Genomic DNA, 17,144 nt, shown 5'->3' on the forward strand with positions numbered 1-17,144 from the left:
AGGCCGGTCCCGCGGGCGGGGGCGGGTGCGGATCCGCGGCTTCTCCCGCCACCGCCGCCAAGGGGAGTTTCCAGGAAGTGGCCATATTGGATCCATTCAGCCGCAGCCGCCCGGGCGGAGCGCGTCCCGCAGCCGGCTTGTCCCCGTCGCGGCCCGGGTGCTCGCCCCGACCCGCCTGAGCGGTGCAGAGCTCGCCATGGCGGCCACGGACCTGGAGCGCTTCCCGGTGAGGGCTCTGCTGGGCCGCGGCGCGCGCGGGAGGCGCGGGGCGCGGGGAGGGGGCCGCCCTGCTGCTGGCCAGGGGCGCGAGCCGGGCTGTCAGCGCCGCGCTGCCGGGCCTCGACGCCGGGCCGGCTTGGGGGCTCTTCGCAGCACTAGCCTGGTGTCCTGGGGCGTTGGGCGGGGGCGCCTTGCCAGGTGGCTGGCGGGGTCGCCCCACCTTGGGCGCAGGGGAAGCAGACCCCTTTCGCGGGAAGGAGCAAATAAATACGCGCCTAGTTCTGGCCAGGTGCAAGGACAGATTGGAGCCCCGTGTGCCGGAAGGGAGGATCCGGGATACTCCGGACCCCTATCTCCCTGGATGTTTCTGTACTGCTGGGGAGATTCCTAGCCGTGCAGGTGCTGCTGGATGGACACAGCCGGTGAGGATGAAGCCCCAGGGATCCGAGGGAGTCCCTCAAATGAGCTCAGGGCACTTGCAGACTTGAGTCCTGAAGACCCTGGGCCTACTTTCCCTTCCCCCTCCATCTCCCAACACATACCTCTCACCTCTCCCCACGACCTCTATTCCTCACCTAAGCGCCCGGATCCTGGGTGCGATTCCAGGCAGGTCTGGCCTCAGTGATCCGGTCTGAGGCAGCCATTCCCCAGGAATTGGAGGAATTACGGATTCAGCCCAGTGGATGGTTGTTTGGGCCTCAGTCTGGCTGTGCCTTCTGCAGGGCTAACATCTCTGATGGTCCCTACAGGGGTCTCTCTGGGCCTGAGCCGGCCAATAGCCAACTTCCTAAAGGTTTTTATAATTCACTCCGTGGGAGGGGGGCCTCTTGGGGATTTTGTCTGCATGTCCTCTGGTGTCTAAGGCTGGATCTGGGTGTGTCTGGGAGGCTGGGCTGTGACAGTGAAGGAAGCTGTGTCCTCTTGCCAGCATGTGAGGCCCTAGTCCTCGGGAAGGGGGAGGGAGGGCCCAGGGCTGTTGAGGGGAGGGGGAAATGCTGAATATGAGATGGATAAGGAATTGGTTCTGGGGCTAAATAAGGGAGCCAGGACTTATATAATTAATGCTATAAATACTGTCATCTGAATTTATGTATGTAAATTTTCCCTTTAATCTGAAAATACATTTGTTGGTCTATTTTGGAGCAGGAGCTGTTGGTTTCGTAATTTCTAGACTAGGGTGTTTTATTCCCATTGAGGAGGAGGCTCTGTGTCAGTTAAGTAAGTTTAAATATAGGAGAAACCGATTCAGAGGTTGGGCGAATCAGAAGTTCACCTCACCCCTGCACTGTAAATAGGAATTTATGTCCCTGAGGAGGGCAGCACCTGAATCCTAACAGACCACCGATCAGCTGGAGGCCAAGAGAGCTGTGAGTGTTTGCACATCTCTGCGTGCGTGTCTGTGTGCATTTTCTGTGTCCAGCTGACCAGAAAGTTGTGTCTGGGTCATACGTCTGTCTGTGGCCAGAGGTTGCTCTAACAGCTGGTTTTGCAGGGGGAGCGGTTTGTAGACTAACTAAAATCAGACTGCCTGATAGGAGTCTTAGACTACTACTTGTTGGCCATGTGACCTTAAGCAAGTTATTTAACCCCTCAGTGTTCTCATCTGTATAATGGGATAAAAATGTTACCTCCCTCATAGGGTTATTGGGAAGATTCAATGAGAGGATCCAGGTGAAGTACTTAGAGCCGTATCTGGCACATGGTAAGGACACAAAAAATGAACATGATACCTCATGTCCTTGTGGATGTGAAGACTGGTGCTCTGTGTAAGAAGGCAGCAGAGAACAAGTTTGCTCTGTTACATGGCGCCCTCCCTAGGGGCTCCCATCACTGTTTGTCCAGAGATTGTCCTCAGAGCCTGAGCTGAGAGGCCCACTGCACTGCCAGGAGGTGGGCTGGGAAAGCCCTTCCCCTCAGATTCCCCTGTTTGCTCTTAGACCATTTCTGTGAGGATTTGGGGTATTATCCCCGTGGTGGGCTGAGGCATGTAGAGGGGACTCAGGTAAGGGTATACAGCCTGAGCTCAGGGGCCTTGGCTACTGTGCCAGGTTAAGTTGGATGGATGGATGCCTTTCATGCCTTCCATGCTCTGGGCCATCAGCCTCCTGGGAGGACTTGGACAGGGTTGAATTTGGGCGTTTGACCTTGGGTAGCGTTTGACCTGAATTTAGGAGTTTAGACTCTATTCTCTCTGGGCTTGTCATCCTGGGAAAATCATTTCTTCTTTGTATCTTGCTTTAAAATGGGCACAACCATATTGATATTCTTCAAAGAGTTCGTGGAAGGTTAATTGCAGTCTATGGCGTGTTTGAAGATATGCTTAGGTGTTTCCCCGGCCCTAGGGTTGACTTTGGTATTAAGCAGTGGCCATGAGGCTATGAACTGATTGAGCTGTGGCAGGTCTACACGGCCCGTCAGGCTAGCCTGGTGGTCAGACCAGCCCTGGAGGGCCTGGGAACTGTATCAACCTGGAGCTTCGATGGGCATACTGAGTTGTACTTTGAGGTCAATGTGTGCTGGGTTCCTATTCCCCACATAGCATGACGTAAACACCACAGTCTCAGCAGCCTTTACATCTTGGCTGGGCCCTGCTGAAGCCTAGATCAGCCATGGGGTTAGGGTGGACATCTCCTGGACAACCTCTGGGGAGTTTCTGTTGCCTCTTGCCTTCCTTAGGCAGCCAGACTCCTATCTACTCTTGCTCTGTTCCTCCTCCTCACTGGGTCCCAGACTCTGGGGTTTACTGTTTCTTGACCACAAGGGCCATCTCCTGGGTTTCTCCTGTCAGAATCTCATGGAGTGAGGTTGTAACTCCATGATGAGGGAGGCTTTAGGGCCAGAGGAAAGTGGAGAAGTGAGGGGGAAAGAGAAGAAGCGTGCAGCATGGCAGCCTCATGCCTGGCATTCCTCCCAGGCAGGCACCCCCCCATCTCTGCTTTATCCTAGCACCATCTGTCATTTCCGTTGTCACCCCTGTAATCTTGACACTTCCCCAAGAAGCAGGCTATCCAGGGAGTGCCTATTCCCTCCCTGAATTAAGAGCTGGTGGGAAGGGATGTAGGAGGCAGCCCTCTCACCGAGTGGGGCTCTGTCACAGAGGGGTGTCTCCCTGTCCTGTAAAAATGGCCAGTAACCTCCTTGCTGAGCTGTTCTGAAGGAGAAATGAGAGCTGAGTGAAAAGCGTCAGTGCGGCTCTCAGTGCCTGGTGGTGTTGAGGGGTCATAAGTGAGCACCACCCGCATAGCTGCAGCTCTGCTCCCTTCCCCTGGGAGGGGATCTGCTCTACCCTACCTCCCTCAGGGGCATCGTACCATGCTGTGGGTACTCACTGTAGGAAGGGCTTCCTGGGATCTTGATTGGAATGGGTCAGAGCAGGGAGGATGGTGGGAAGGCATTGGTCATCCAAGGGAGCACATAATAAGGGGCTGACCAGGGTAGGGATGGAGAAGGTGGCAAGAAGGAGACTGACCACAGTGCCAACAAGATGGGAGAATGGATGGAGGCTGGGAACCCAGGGCCTGACTTTTGTCAAAAGCTTTGGATGGCAGGGAGGGTGCTGGATGCTTTGTGTTTTGTGCCCATCACCTTGTTGATGCCAGCAGCTCGCAGTTGGATGAGGATGCAGACTCTGGTCATAGGCAAGTTTGGGCCTGAGAACCAACCTCAGCACCCAAGTACCCCTTGAGATGACAGACAGGGTGGAGCCCTTTGAGTTTTGAGCCCTAAGATGGGCATAATTGGAACTAACTACCACAAATGTCTCTGTGGCTCGGGTCCAGCTACCAGAAGCAAGCAGCTGCAGGATGACAGAGCAAAGGGCCTGAGGGCTGGCTGGCCTCTGAGTGTCCCCTGCAGCCTCTTCAGTCTTCCTGCCTCTATGCTGCCAGTTTGGGTCTGAGATCCCCATGCATGGCCCCTAAGGCACAAGTTTTGCCAAACAACCGGATGTGGAATTGTGCAGACAGGAAGGAGACACATCTACCTGGGAAAAGGATGCCCCCCAAGGTTGGCATGCCCTCATGATTGAGCTTGGGCATTCTCTGCTGGAGCCACCTGTATCCTGAGGGCTCATGTGAAGAACCATGGCTGGGAAGAAGTGGTAGAGGACAGGCAAGGGGCATCTTGGCTGTAACCAAGGTTGCCCTGGGTGGTCTTGGGGCAAATTAGATATCTTGCTCCTCAAAACATATGGCTTCCAGGTGGTTACTGGCCCCTATCTAATGTGGAGCCAGGTGCTGGCTACTCTTTGAGGGGCCTCTTGGGCTTGGGCCACCTGGGATCTGGGGTTCAGGAGGGGCTGTGGACATGGACCCAAGTCCACTCACCAGACCTGGCTGTGGGGCCTGGATGTGAGTCTGATACTCTGCCTGGTGCTCGGTGAATGGGAAAAGCAACAGAGAAGTATAGCAGTGCTGCCGCAAGCCTCTACTGGCCCCTGTTGGTGCCCATACATCTCTCTGCCCTGTCCCAGCACCGGCATCCATCCTGGGGTTGGAGGAGGGCAAGGTCACCTTTGCTGCCCACATTCCCCTTTCCAAGGGTGGGGTCTCATTTGCTGTGGAACACAGGCTGTGTCCTTCTAGTGATGTCCAGACCATTTGTGGCTTTCCCTGCTGCAAGGCAGTGGGGCTGCTGCCAGAGTCCCTGAACCAAGTGGGGAAGTATGAACACTTGGGGTTCCAGCACCCTCTGAGGCCCAGAGAGCTTTCTCCATCTGCTCAGTGGTGGGATGGACCACTCCCGCTCAGGCGGTGCAACAAAGCCCAAGAATGTGTCTGTGTCCTAGACCTGGGGTATGGTGGGTGGGTCCAGAGACCAGTAATTATGCTCTTGGCTTCTTGGAAATCTGATTTTGACATAAGAAGTGTGAAACCAACCATCCCAAATGACTAAGCAGCAGCCCTGGCTGTCTCTGCAGAAAAAGGGAGGAAAGTGCCTCCTAGTGAGACAGGGAAGCAGAGAGAATGGAGTATTGGGGTCAGGGCATGGGGTGGCCTTGGGCTTCTGGGAGTAGTTTTGCTCCCAAAGTCCCTTCACTTCCCAGGATGGGGGAGGGGATAACTGGCCTTGCCAGAGTGACTGGTGGCCTCCTCCTGGGGCCCAGCTGCCATCTTGCCATTATTACCTCATCTGCCACCATCCTGGTGCCATGAAGGTTGATCCCTGCTCGTATCCTCTCTCAGGTTTCTGTTGCTGCCTTAGGAGAGAGACACTTTTGTTTCCCAGGTGTCCTCTTGATTTGGGACATGTATATCCTGCCTCTGTTCTTCCTGCTGCCCAGGGTAGCAGCATTCCAAGCCCCGCCTTCCCACACACGCATCCCTTTGGTTATTTCCCGTAACCTCTGACCTGGGCTTTAGAGGCTTGCTGTGGAATCCTGGGACCAGAGCCTAAGCCTTTCCTGGGAAAATTCCTAGGATTCCTCTCGGACTCAAGGACAGTTGCGCTTTGACCAGGGTTCTGGCCAGAGGCCTCTGCTCTGGCTATTTAAGGCCCAGGCTGCTTAGAGTAGCTGGAGCTGGGGGTAGAGTGGTTTGTGCCAGGAACATGTGTGGAGAAGGCTCCCAGTGGTGCAATGACTCCTGGGTCCATGGCTCAATGTCTTAATAGGGCCTCCCCAAGGGCTGGAGCACTTCTGGGGAGTGGGCTTCCTGTCTGCCTGTCCGAGTGCTCAGGCCAGGGGGTGCTAGGCATGGGAGCCTTGGGGAGAAAAGTGTCTGAAGTCCAAGGCACCAGAGAACTCTGTGGAAGGCCTGGGGTGGAGGGCTGCTCTTTGTCCAGAATTCAGGAACCAAATACACTTATGGTGGGGTATCCTCTCTGCTTGCCACCCTAACAACCAGCCTGGTTTGGGAGGTTTGATCTCAGGGTTCTTTATTCACTCACAGCTTCCTTGCCTCTGTTGGTTCAGACATTCAGCAGATTTCCAATTCCTTCTGGATAAAATCCTGTTTTTGTGTGGGCAAGCCGTGAGACATGGTTTTTCTCCAAAACCCACCTCTCTTCTTGGTAAAAAGGGCAGCTCCTCTTTGCTGGCAATTAGGGCTGCTCCAGAAGGCTCAGACAGAGCGTTTCCTGGTCAGGAAAAGGATCTCCTAGTTATCCACTGGGCTGCAGAACAAAATGCCATTCTCCGCTTTGTTCTGGACAGCCGGGCATGGAGGAACGTAGCTGGCCTGAGCAGTTATTATTTTGGTTGTTGTCTTTGATGTGCCAAAGAAATGATGACACAGAAGCCTGGGACCTGGCTTAGGAGCCAAAAGCTTGTTAGTGATTAGAGAGGGGATAATGGTCCTGTGGAGTTTCTCATTGTGTGTGTAGAGCTCAGAGCTGCGGACTCTCTGTCCTGGAGCTTTGAGGACAGTTAGAGCCCCCTGAGCCGGCACCCCAGGAAGCTGGGTGTGTGCAAGGGCCAGAAGCAGCTGGGTCCACCTCTCACCAGGGTCTGAGTTAAGTTGTACAGCCTGAAGGTTCCTCCCTCAGAGCAGTCTTCTATGGTCTCCATGCCCCAAGAATGGAGACGTGGTTGTATTGTACTTCCGGCTCACTCTCCTACCAGATGTGGGGTTGCAGACTGTCAGGCCATGGGCCAGGTCCAACCCCCAACATGTTTTGTTGGGCCCTCATGGTATTCTCAATTTGTATTGGGTGCCAACTTTTAAAAATTGGGGGGTTTCACATAAAAATCTAGATTTCTGGAGTCTCTTGAAAAACTGGAAGATTTGGCAACAATAGGCCTATATTCCCATAGTTGGCTAGAGTTGCACAACCATGGCCATCATGGACCAAGCACAGGCTCTGCAGTGCCCCACTGTTCCTGCTTCTCCCTGGGGGACCCCACACTCGGCCAAGTCAGCAAGTCTTTTATTCAGCAGGCATCGGAGCGATGTGGCTGGAAGCATGGGTTTTGCAGTCGTACTGTCTCCATTCAGATCCAGGCTTCACTCTCCTAAGCAGTGTGGTCTTGGGCAGATACTTAATCTCTTGGTGCCTCAATTGTCTCTTCTGTTCAGTGGGGATAATATTATAGCCTACCCCACAGGGTGATGTGCAGACTAAATGAGATTGTTTGAGTCAACCGTGGTGAGCACTGATAATTGGTAGCTATTGTTTTCGTTGTTACTATACTGCTCCTCTTCCCCCATTTACAGTACCTGCCTGGCCTCTACAGCCGTCTGGGTTTAGACCGAATTAGACTGAGCCCCGTCAAGGATCTAGTGTCCTCATCTTTTCACTGGCAGCCCTCCCAGTGGCAGACACAGTAGACGTGCCCGGTGTATTGAGTGACTGACTGACTGAGTCAGGAGCCTTGTAAGAGTAGGGGAGGCAGTAGAGCAGAGTGGTTTGGGGCAACGGCTTGGCAGCTCTCAAATCCCTGCTCTGCCCGGATTAGTTCTCTAGCTTCTGTGCACCTCAGTTTCCTGACCTGTAAAATGGGAATAATAATGGTGTCTGCCCCCCAGGGTGGAGAAGGACTCTGTAGGAGACTGTGAATCACTTGGCTCAGTTCACACAGCGTGGTCCTCAGCGAGGTGCTGGTGTCGTCATTTGACATCCATTCCTTCCTTTGGTTGTAAACACTGAGACTACTTGCCACACTTTTTCCTTCCTTCCCTGTCCTTGCTCTCCTTGCTATCTCGCTCTTCCTCTGCACCCAGAGAGTTCTACTTTGGAGACTAGCAGTCAAGATGCTTTTAGTTGCGGGTACTAGATAGCCCCACTCAACTGGCTTAAGCAGTAAAGGGAGAAATGGCCAGGGGTAAAGGGAAAAGCCCAGAGGTAGGGCAGACCCTGGCTCTCTCTCCTCTGTGATGTCCTTGGCTCTGCCATCCTCCGTAAGTTGGCTTCAGGCTTAGGCTATCTCCCCTGATGGTGACAAGATGGTTGTAAAGGTTCCACCTGGGTCACTTGCCTAGACATGAAACCAATTGTGGGATCAGGCTGATTGGCTCGGGACTATTAGGAACCACCCCCGGAGTTGGAGTTGAGGCCTTACCTGCCAAGTTGCAGGGCTGGTAGCCAGGTAGCCAGTGGGAGACCTGAAGTTTCTTTCTGAGTGGTGGTAGCTAAGATGTGCCAGTGGTGCTATGGAGGCTGCTGGCTCGTCCTAGGCTGAGACCCCACGCAGGTCAGCAGAGACGCCTGAGGCGGGCACCTTGGAGTGAGCGGTGCACCTTGGATCACGTGTTGTTGATGGCAAATATAGGATCAGGGAGGCTGGCCTTAGTGAGAGTCACACCTCAGTAGAGCCGGGAGTTCAGATCAGTCTCCTGAGACCAGGGAACAACACTCTATCCCCATCAGGACCAGTGGCCCTTCTTCTGTGTGTACCTGTGTGTGTGCACATGCTCTGGAGATTGACACTCCCGGTCCCAGAGGCTCCTGAAGGCATTGATTGCCCCAGGTCTGTGGCCCCTGGCGTGACAGAGTGCAGCCTGGGCAACAACCTGGGGATGAAGACCTCCCTGGACTCCACACACTTCTTCGGCAGAGAGAGCTGAGCTGTGTGAGCGAAGGCAGGCAGGGCTTGCTGAGCGTAGATAGGTGGACTTATGTGAGACCCGAGTGCTGCTCTTAGCCTTTGGAGCCTGGAACTGTGAGAAAGTGGGGGAAACTCAAGAATAGGATGGCTTCTGTTTCTGTGCAAGTACTCTGCAGTGGAGTGCGTGTGTGTGCAAGTGTGTGCGCGCATGTGTGGTTTCCAGACACAGCTGACTGGGTGGGTTTTGGCGGCAGACTACAGGATGTTGGATTGCATCCTGATTGTGTCACCCTTGGAAGAAGAGGATGAATAAACACATAGCCTTCTCTGCAAGCACAGTATGCCTTCAATTTTGGAGATTTTCAGTCTAGCCTGAAAAGAAGAAAGCTCTAGACTGACTATTCTGTCCTCCATTTGATCCTCAAGCTGCCAGGAGCAGGTGGAACAGAGACTCAATAATGAAGCTCTGTGTGAGGTGGGCAGATGTCCCTGATGCCGTAGCAGTTGAAGATGGTGTTCAGTAATTTATGAATGGTAGTGTTGTCTAGCACGCGGGGCATAGTGGTGGGAGGGTGGGAAGGGTGGAAATCTTGAGCTCCCCCAGCCTGCAGCCAACTCTGAGGAGCTTTTGGAAGAGTTGGAGAACCAGGATGCATAAAAAAGGACAACTAATAGTGCAAGGAAATAGGGTCACAGCCAAGTGAGGGGTCTGGAATGTCAGCACTTAGGAGCCAGGTCAGAGCAGGTGCCAGAGAAAAGGGAGAGGGAGCTCTGGAGCCCAGGGAAGGGGCTGAGTTTGTAAAGTGAATTCAGAGGAAACTAGCTGGGTGGGAACCGAGCCTGCAAGCAAGGCCTCAGACAGTGGAGGGCCCGCAGTGCCATGCTAGGGGCTTTGGACCAGAACATCGTGTGCTCCATTTACTGTTTTTGATGTGAGCTCCAGAGAGAGGAAGCTGCCTTTGGGGCCTCTCTGTTGGGTTATGTTTGCAGCCCGGGGGAGACTTGGGCTTGAGTGGGGAGGTTGTGACATGATGCCCTGGGGATGGTGGATAGGGGGAAAAGGTTGGCTGTAAGAACAGAGGCTCTGTTGAGAGAGGGTCATTGAGAAAGCAGGTTTAGGGGTGACCCCACCTTCTTTGAGGGGATAGTAGAACTACCCAGAGGAGTCACATGGGGTCTAGGCTGCCAGCACACACACTTGGGAATCATCAGTGCAGAGCTACAATGATTGAGCCCAGGGGCGGGGGGGGGGGGGGGGAGATGGGCATAGTTAGTGGAGAAGAGAAGGTTGGGTTTGGGTGCCAGGGGGATGTGGTTGGGAGGAAAGAATGGTTGGAGGGGTTCAGGCTGAGGCCACAGGCTGTGGCTGCAGAGAGGTCAGGGAGAGCTCAGGTACTGATCCTTCTGCAGGAGGGCAGGGAGCCAGGGCCCTGCGTCTGGTCCTGAGCCTCCCTCTGCCCACTGTGCCGGTATCCATGTTGGCATAAAGGCTGCCATGGTCCTAATCAATAGCCCCTGGGGCTGTCTTCAGTTGGGCCTGTTTCCTCCCCTCTGGAGCTGTGGGCAGGATGGCAGATTGAGACTCAGACCCACTGCCCTTTCCTGTCCTTGCTCTTTCTACCTGGCAGCCAGGGCAGAGGGGCTTGGAATGGAGGAGGCATGTTTCTGCCCAACATGGAGCTGTCTGGGGCTTGCCCTTGAGAGGGGCCAAAGGCGGGAAGGCTGGGCCTGGGAACTTTCCCTCAGAGCATTTTACCCCATTCCCAGGGAAACGGGAGAAACCATCCACACAAATTGGAGTCCGACCTTGACCCTCTGCTTCGAGTCCTGGTGGTTTCTTTTTATAGTGCTGTGGGCCAGCTCCGGTGGCCCCAGCTCACTCAGGACCTGCCGCTCGCCTCTCTGCTAAAGCCAGGCCTCCATATTTTCATCCGGAATCCTCTGTCTAAACAGCCAGGGCTGGGGTGGGAGTGGGAGTGGGGGTGGAGGTAGGGGTGGGAGGGTGGCATGAGCCAGAGCCTGGGAGTCCCTAGAGAACCCCAGAGAGGAGGCCTCGGAGACCGGCATTGAGACCCAGTGGTGGGTCCGAGTGAGTGCCGGCCCCTATAGCAGGGCCTGTGTGTGCATTCCATGCTTGGGTGTGTGAGGAGCAAGGGGTGCATGTGGAGGATCGTGAGCCCAACCTGATGGGGGAGGCCCCCTGATGGAGCACGAATGCAAGGAGGCCGGGCCAGACCTGCCTCTGCTTGAATCCTGCTTCAGTAGGAGGGTCTGTGAGGCCTGGAGCTGGGGGTGCCGCAAGAATATACACAGTCCAATCTTGGCCTCTTGAAATTTTTAAGATCCAGGGACCATCTGGGGCCTCCTCGTGGGCAAGAGGACAGGTGAGCTGTCAGGGGTAGCAGTCATAGGTCCTGCGGCCGTCAGTGCCAAGAGATGCCCCAGGCCTAGGCATCCCTCGTCAGTCCAGGAGGAGCAGAACCTTGGGTGAAAGGGCCTTTTCCCAAGATGAATTCTGGGGCCCTGAGGCCCATTGTGCTCCCTCTGTGGAGACTTGGCCTGGAGTTGGAGCTCTGGTGCACTCAGGTTGTATCCTGAGATTTGCTGAGAATTTAGACAAGGAGGGGGGGCGGTTGACCCATGTTTAGCCTCCCGCCTACTTGGCTTCTCTTCCCCGGTGGGCTCAGTGCCTCGCTCTGTTTCTCTCTTGGCAGAATGCAGAGCCAGAGCCCCGGAGCCTCTCCCTGGGCGGCCACGTGGGCTTCGACAGCCTCCCTGACCAGCTGGTCAGCAAGTCGGTCACTCAGGGCTTCAGCTTCAACATTCTCTGTGTGGGTGAGTGTCATGGCCTGGCCGGGGGGCAGCCTCAGACAGAGCACCGATGAGGGCCTTCTGGGAGATGGGGCGCTGCTGCTCTGGCCACCTGTCGAGCTGCGAGGGGACCTCCCAGGCGGAGCGACACTTCTGGGATCAGGACGAGGCTTTGGTTGGTATATCTGCCAGGGTCAAGGGCAGAGTTGGAGCCAGGGCCTGACTCAGAGTTGCCGTGAAGTGTAAACAGGATTAGGCATATAAACTGAGAGTGTTTATCACAGAGGTTTAGATTCATTTGTTTATTTAAAAAACATTTACTGTTATTCCTACTGTATGTCAAGGACACTATGGTAAACAGTACTCTCCCTTCATTGCAATGTTGTGTAGTAAGAGCTCCAACACACATCTGAGCAAATACAGCTCCAAACAGGGAGGATTCCATGTGCCTCAGGGCCTGAGGCTCCTAGAGGCACAAAGAACTTTGCCAGACCCTCCACAGATGCCCAAGTCCTGACATCTGCCAGGCTGTGGGTGTCCCTCAGGAAGCAGCCTACCTTGAACACCCCTAGTTAAAGCTACATGGAGCTGGAGCCACCCAGGGCAGGTGGGCCAAAACACTGGTGGCTTCAGACCCTGGCCCTGCTGGCCCCATGACCATCCTTGGCCCAGGAGGGATGGCGTGCAGAGCAGGTGACTGAGTCCCATTGAGGCCAGCAGCGGCCAATGTCCAGTGGTGTCTCACAGCTGCCTGGCTCTGCCTCTTCCCCACTCCCTGAGGAAACATCTGATACATCCCACATAGCCATGTCTTATGTCCAAGTCAGCCTTTTGGCTCTTTCTTCCACACATTTTTCTCTGAGACCACTGAGAAGGGGTGATTCCTGGGGATGGGGCCAGTGAGGGATGGAGTAGGAGGCCTGCCCCTCTCTCTTGTATGGAGGGTGAGGGTGTTCAGGCACCCACCCAGCCTAGCCCCACCCAGCCTAGCCAACAGCCAGGGACAGCCCCAGTGCCAGCCTTTGACATCCCCTTCCTTCCATTCCCCACTCCCCAGGGGAGACTGGCATTGGCAAGTCCACGCTGATGAACACGCTCTTCAACACGACCTTCGAGACTGAGGAAGCCAGTCACCATGAGGAGTGTGTGCACTTGCGGCCCCAGACCTACGACCTCCAAGAGAGCAACGTGCAGCTCAAGCTGACCATCGTGGATGCTGTGGGCTTCGGGGATCAGATCAATAAAGATGAGAGGCAAGAGGCAGGAAGGGTGGCCCCGCCTAGTCTCATCCCCATCCCACCCATGTTGGCCTTGGTTCTAACACTCTGCCCAAGCACTCCTCACTCTGAGCTGCCCCCATACGAATAACCAAGCCCCACACTCCATAGGGGCCAGAGGAGAGCCTCTTGGGGAATATCTGAGGTCCTGAGGACCCCTTGGGGGGCCAGGAGAAGAAGTCAACCACGTGTACCCAGACAGGGATCCCCAGGTAGAAGCTGTTTGTTCCTACAGAGAGAAGGCTGGTGGGCAGCCTGGCTTGGCTCCAAGCCCCACATGTTGCCGCTCAGCTGCCTGCCTCCTAGGTGATGGAGCTGTCTGTAGTTACAGGCCCATAGTCGACTACATCGATGCGCAGTTTGAAAACTATCTGCAGGAGGAGCTGAAGATCCGCCGCTCGCTCTTTGACTACCACGACACGAGGATCCACGTATGCCTCTACTTCATCACGCCCACAGGGCACTCCCTCAAGTCCCTCGATCTGGTGACCATGAAGAAACTAGACAGCAAGGTATACCCCCCCAACTTGTTCCATGGGCTCCACGGTCCTCCATTGAGGTGGGGTGTGGTGGCTGCAGTGTGACTGTCCACTATGGTCCTCAGGGGCTCTGCTGGTTGGGGACTTGCAGACAGCTCTTTGGCTTGGTCTCCTCTATATTTTCTCTTGTATCTGTCCCTACTGTTCCAGCGGGCCCCCATTGCTCTGGGCTCTTTCTCCAGAGCTCTGTCCTCTGGATCTGGCCCTGAGCCCCTTTCATTCCAGCTGAATCTATTCTTCTTCTCAACCTCCACCCCCTATAGTTACCTCTCCCCCTCCTCCTCGACCCTCTGACCCTCTCCCCAGAGTGTCCCAGTTCTCTGCTCATTCTCTCTCCCTCAGTTCCTGGTTCCTCTGCTCCCTTCACTTCCCTTGTCTTCCTGCTGGATTTCCCTTGGGGTCCTCTTGAGCCCCCTAGAGAGAGGAGAATTAAGGCCCAGAACTGAAGGTGAACGAGGAGTGGGTATTGAGAGGGGAGCTTCGTGGGGGTGACAAGAAGGGCTTGGGGTCCTGGAGGGTGTGGGGCCCCACAGTCACCTGTCAGCTCTCACATGACTGCTGTCCCCGTCTCGGGCATCAATTTTCACTGTGAAAAATGGGATACCCTTGGCCTGGGAGATTTTGAGGTCTTCCTGTGGCTACTGCTGGTGGGTCATCTTACCTGAGCCCCTGCTGCTGTTTCTGTCAGGCCCCAGGCCAGTTAAGACCTTCAGAGCACTCTGGGTCAAAGGTGGGTATGCCCAGGGGACTAATTTTGGGGCTGGATGGTAGTTTGGAGGAACCAGGGCTGTAAGAAGCACTGCAGCTGATTGTTAGAACACATCAGAATGGCCCCAGGTGGCTGGGTTCAGGCCGGGACTACACATGGGAGCAACAGCTCCATCTCTCTGGCTTCCTGCCTCTCTGTCCAGGGACGTGGCCTGGGCAGGCTGTCCACAGTCAGGGAGCAACTAACCTGCTACCCTCACTCCCCTGATCCTGGCAGGTGAACATCATTCCCATCATCGCCAAGGCTGATACCATCTCCAAGAGTGAGCTCCACAAGTTCAAGATCAAGATCATGGGCGAGCTGGTCAGCAATGGAGTCCAGATCTACCAGTTTCCCACTGATGACGAGGCTGTTGCCGAGATTAACGCAGTCATGAATGTGAGCGTTGGGCAAGGGCCTCGGGACTCTGGGGCCAGAGGGCTTGGAGCCGGCACAGACCTCTGACAGCCCCAGGAGACTCTCGGTCCCCAGGATTCCAGCCTTAGCTTCTCCAGGACAGATGAGTGGGCATCTGGGAGCCAGCCAGTCCTATGTCCTGTGGGAATTGGGTATAGTGCTGGTACTGCGGCTTCCTCAGGGTTAAGTTTCACAAGATATGGACTCAGGGTGGGGACCTGAAACCTGTAGGAGTGAGCAGGCAGGATGGCAGGCTGGGAGCTTAGAAGGGAGCCAGGCCCACAGGGCCTTTGAGGGAGCTTCTAATGGCCCCTGGGGAGCCCAAGGGCTGCAAGAACACCCTAGAACTTGAGGAAGGGGGGTTGCAGGTTCAGCCCACTCCCCTTTTGGAGGTCCCAGGATACTTCTCAAAAAGACAGCCAGGAAGTGAGAATCTGGCCAGGCTTTGTTCAGGTCTGGGCAACCCTCCTTGGGGCCCAGGGGCAGTGAGGGAGGGTCTGTTAGCTGTGTCAGCTTAGTGCTCACACATATGTGGGCCCCTTTCCAGGCACACCTGCCCTTTGCCGTGGTGGGCAGCACTGAGGAGGTGAAGGTGGGCAACAAGCTGGTCCGAGCACGGCAGTACCCTTGGGGAGTGGTGCAGGGTGAGTGTGGTGGGGAGCACACATCCCCAGCTGGGGGCCTGAACTCAGCCCCTGTCCTGTCCTGCTGCCTGTAGCCCTGTCCTGTGTCCTCCCTGTACCCATGTGTTACCTGCCCTGCCTCTGGAGTCGGCCTCTAGCACTCTGACCACTGTCCTAAGCCCTGTCCTCCCCATGCCCATCTGTGTGCCTGCCTGACGCCCACGCACCCTCTGCTTGCAGTGGAGAACGAGAATCACTGTGACTTCGTGAAGCTGCGGGAGATGCTGATCCGGGTGAACATGGAGGACCTCCGCGAGCAGACCCACAGTCGGCACTACGAGCTCTACCGGCGCTGCAAGTTGGAGGAGATGGGCTTCCAGGACAGCGACGGTGACAGCCAGCCCTTCAGGTGACAGCCTGCACAGGGAGTGAGCCTGTGTTCACAGCCATAGCCAGACTTGCCACACTGGCATCTGCTTCTGGGGTCTAGTGAGCCAGGGAGAGAGGCTGCTGGGACCCCAGCATCCTCTTGCCCCCCGTGCCCATGTGATTCCACTTCTCTGGCTCTGCCCTACCCCATCCCACCAAAATCCCACACTTGGCCTCTGTTCATGGGTCTCCACAGCCTGCAAGAGACATACGAGGCCAAGAGGAAGGAGTTCCTGAGTGAGCTGCAGAGGAAGGAGGAAGAAATGAGGCAGATGTTTGTCAACAAAGTGAAGGAGACAGAGCTGGAGTTGAAGGAGAAGGAAAGGGAGGTTAGTGCCAGGCTGGGGGATTGTGGTGAGGCCAAGTGAGGGAGGGCAGGGCCTGGCTGGGCAACAGGAGGGCCTGGGCACCTTCCCGGCCCACACGGAAGCCCGGGCTCCCTCACCTTTTGCTCCCAGCTCCACGAGAAGTTTGAGCACCTTAAGCGGGTCCACCAGGAGGAGAAGCGCAAGGTGGAGGAAAAGCGCCGGGAACTGGAGGAGGAGACCAACGCCTTCAACCGCAGGAAGGATGCGGTGGAGGCCCTGCAGTCTCAGGCCTTGCATGCCACCTCGCAGCAGCCTCTGAGGAAGGACAAGGACAAGAAGAAGTAGGTGGCGGGCTCCCTGGCCTGCGCTGGCTCTTGCTCTCCCCTGGGCGCTCACTCTGTCCTGCTCTCGGGTCCTACTTTCGTTCTCACTCACTCTTGCTCTCTTTCACTTTTTCACCATTTTGCTCTCTCATTTCACTTGCTTTCCTGCCTCATTCTCGCTCACTTTTATTTTTCTTTCACTAGTGATCTTGATCAAGATACAAGTGTCCATGCACTATCTTGTATTCATGCACTTTCTTGCACAAGTGACCTGCCTCCCCCCCCACCTCTCTCTCTCTCTCTCTCTCTCTCTCTCTTCGTTCTTCTGCAGTCCCCTCAAGAGCTGAAGGCTGGGCCACACAGGCAGGGAGTGGCCCCTGAGAGGGTGGAGGGGTCCCAGGGAAGGTCTCTCAGGCCAGGAGAGTGGCAGCATTTCCAGACAGATTCTAAAAGCTCCTGTGGGTTCTGCTTGGACAGCTATGCTGCATCCCCCTCAGTCTCTGAGGTGGTGGACGTGGGGCACATAGTGGCCGGCAGGTGGTGAGTGAGAATAGTGGAGACTTGAGCCCAGCCAGCACTGACCCCCTGGACACTGTGATCACTGCCTGGCTGAAGGAAGGACAGCAGTTCCCTGTAGGGGCTCTGTGAGTCCTGCTCTGGAGAGGGGTTGCCCTCAAGTAGAGGTTGGAGTTGTTCCTCCGGAGAGCAGACTCGGAAGAGAGAGAATGATAGAGGACAGCAAGGAGGCTTTTCCCAGCCTCAGGAGTGCAGTCAACGTATTGGCCAGGTGGGGGCAACTCTGAGTCACTTTCCCGTGGCGTTTTTCATAGCCTGTTTCCGCACTCAGCTGGGTCCAGATGCCCTGGCTCCTGGGGATCTCCCTCTCCCATTCCACTTCATTCAGCATCCCAGCCACATCACACTGTGGGGATCTCATCCATCCCTGCTTCTCCCTGCCCCTGGCCTGT

The 17,144-nt window shown here is 55.6% G+C and overlaps 1 protein-coding gene across 3 annotated transcripts in view; it reads left to right on the forward strand.

Annotated features, from left to right (window-relative positions):
- Positions 1 to 17,144, forward strand: part of SEPTIN8 (septin 8) — a 25,423-nt gene continuing 8,279 nt past the window's right edge. The window contains exons 1-9 of one of the 3 annotated variants that reach the window (XM_004420207.3): positions 1 to 226; positions 11,416 to 11,536; positions 12,570 to 12,765; positions 13,115 to 13,301; positions 14,314 to 14,475; positions 15,041 to 15,137; positions 15,357 to 15,525; positions 15,742 to 15,874; positions 16,004 to 16,194. In XM_004420207.3, coding sequence (XP_004420264.1) covers positions 197 to 226; positions 11,416 to 11,536; positions 12,570 to 12,765; positions 13,115 to 13,301; positions 14,314 to 14,475; positions 15,041 to 15,137; positions 15,357 to 15,525; positions 15,742 to 15,874; positions 16,004 to 16,194 — 1,286 coding nt within the window. In that variant the 5' untranslated portion in view covers positions 1 to 196. The remainder of the gene's footprint in view (positions 227 to 11,415; positions 11,537 to 12,569; positions 12,766 to 13,114; positions 13,302 to 14,313; positions 14,476 to 15,040; positions 15,138 to 15,356; positions 15,526 to 15,741; positions 15,875 to 16,003; positions 16,195 to 17,144) is intronic. The other 2 variants (XM_014796142.2, XM_004420208.3) reach the window with 2 other exon arrangements.

This window comes from Ceratotherium simum, chromosome 4, assembly GCF_057802395.1.
Source record: "Ceratotherium simum simum isolate JZ-2026a chromosome 4, ASM5780239v1, whole genome shotgun sequence".
NCBI classification, from domain to species: Eukaryota; Metazoa; Chordata; class Mammalia; order Perissodactyla; family Rhinocerotidae; genus Ceratotherium; species Ceratotherium simum.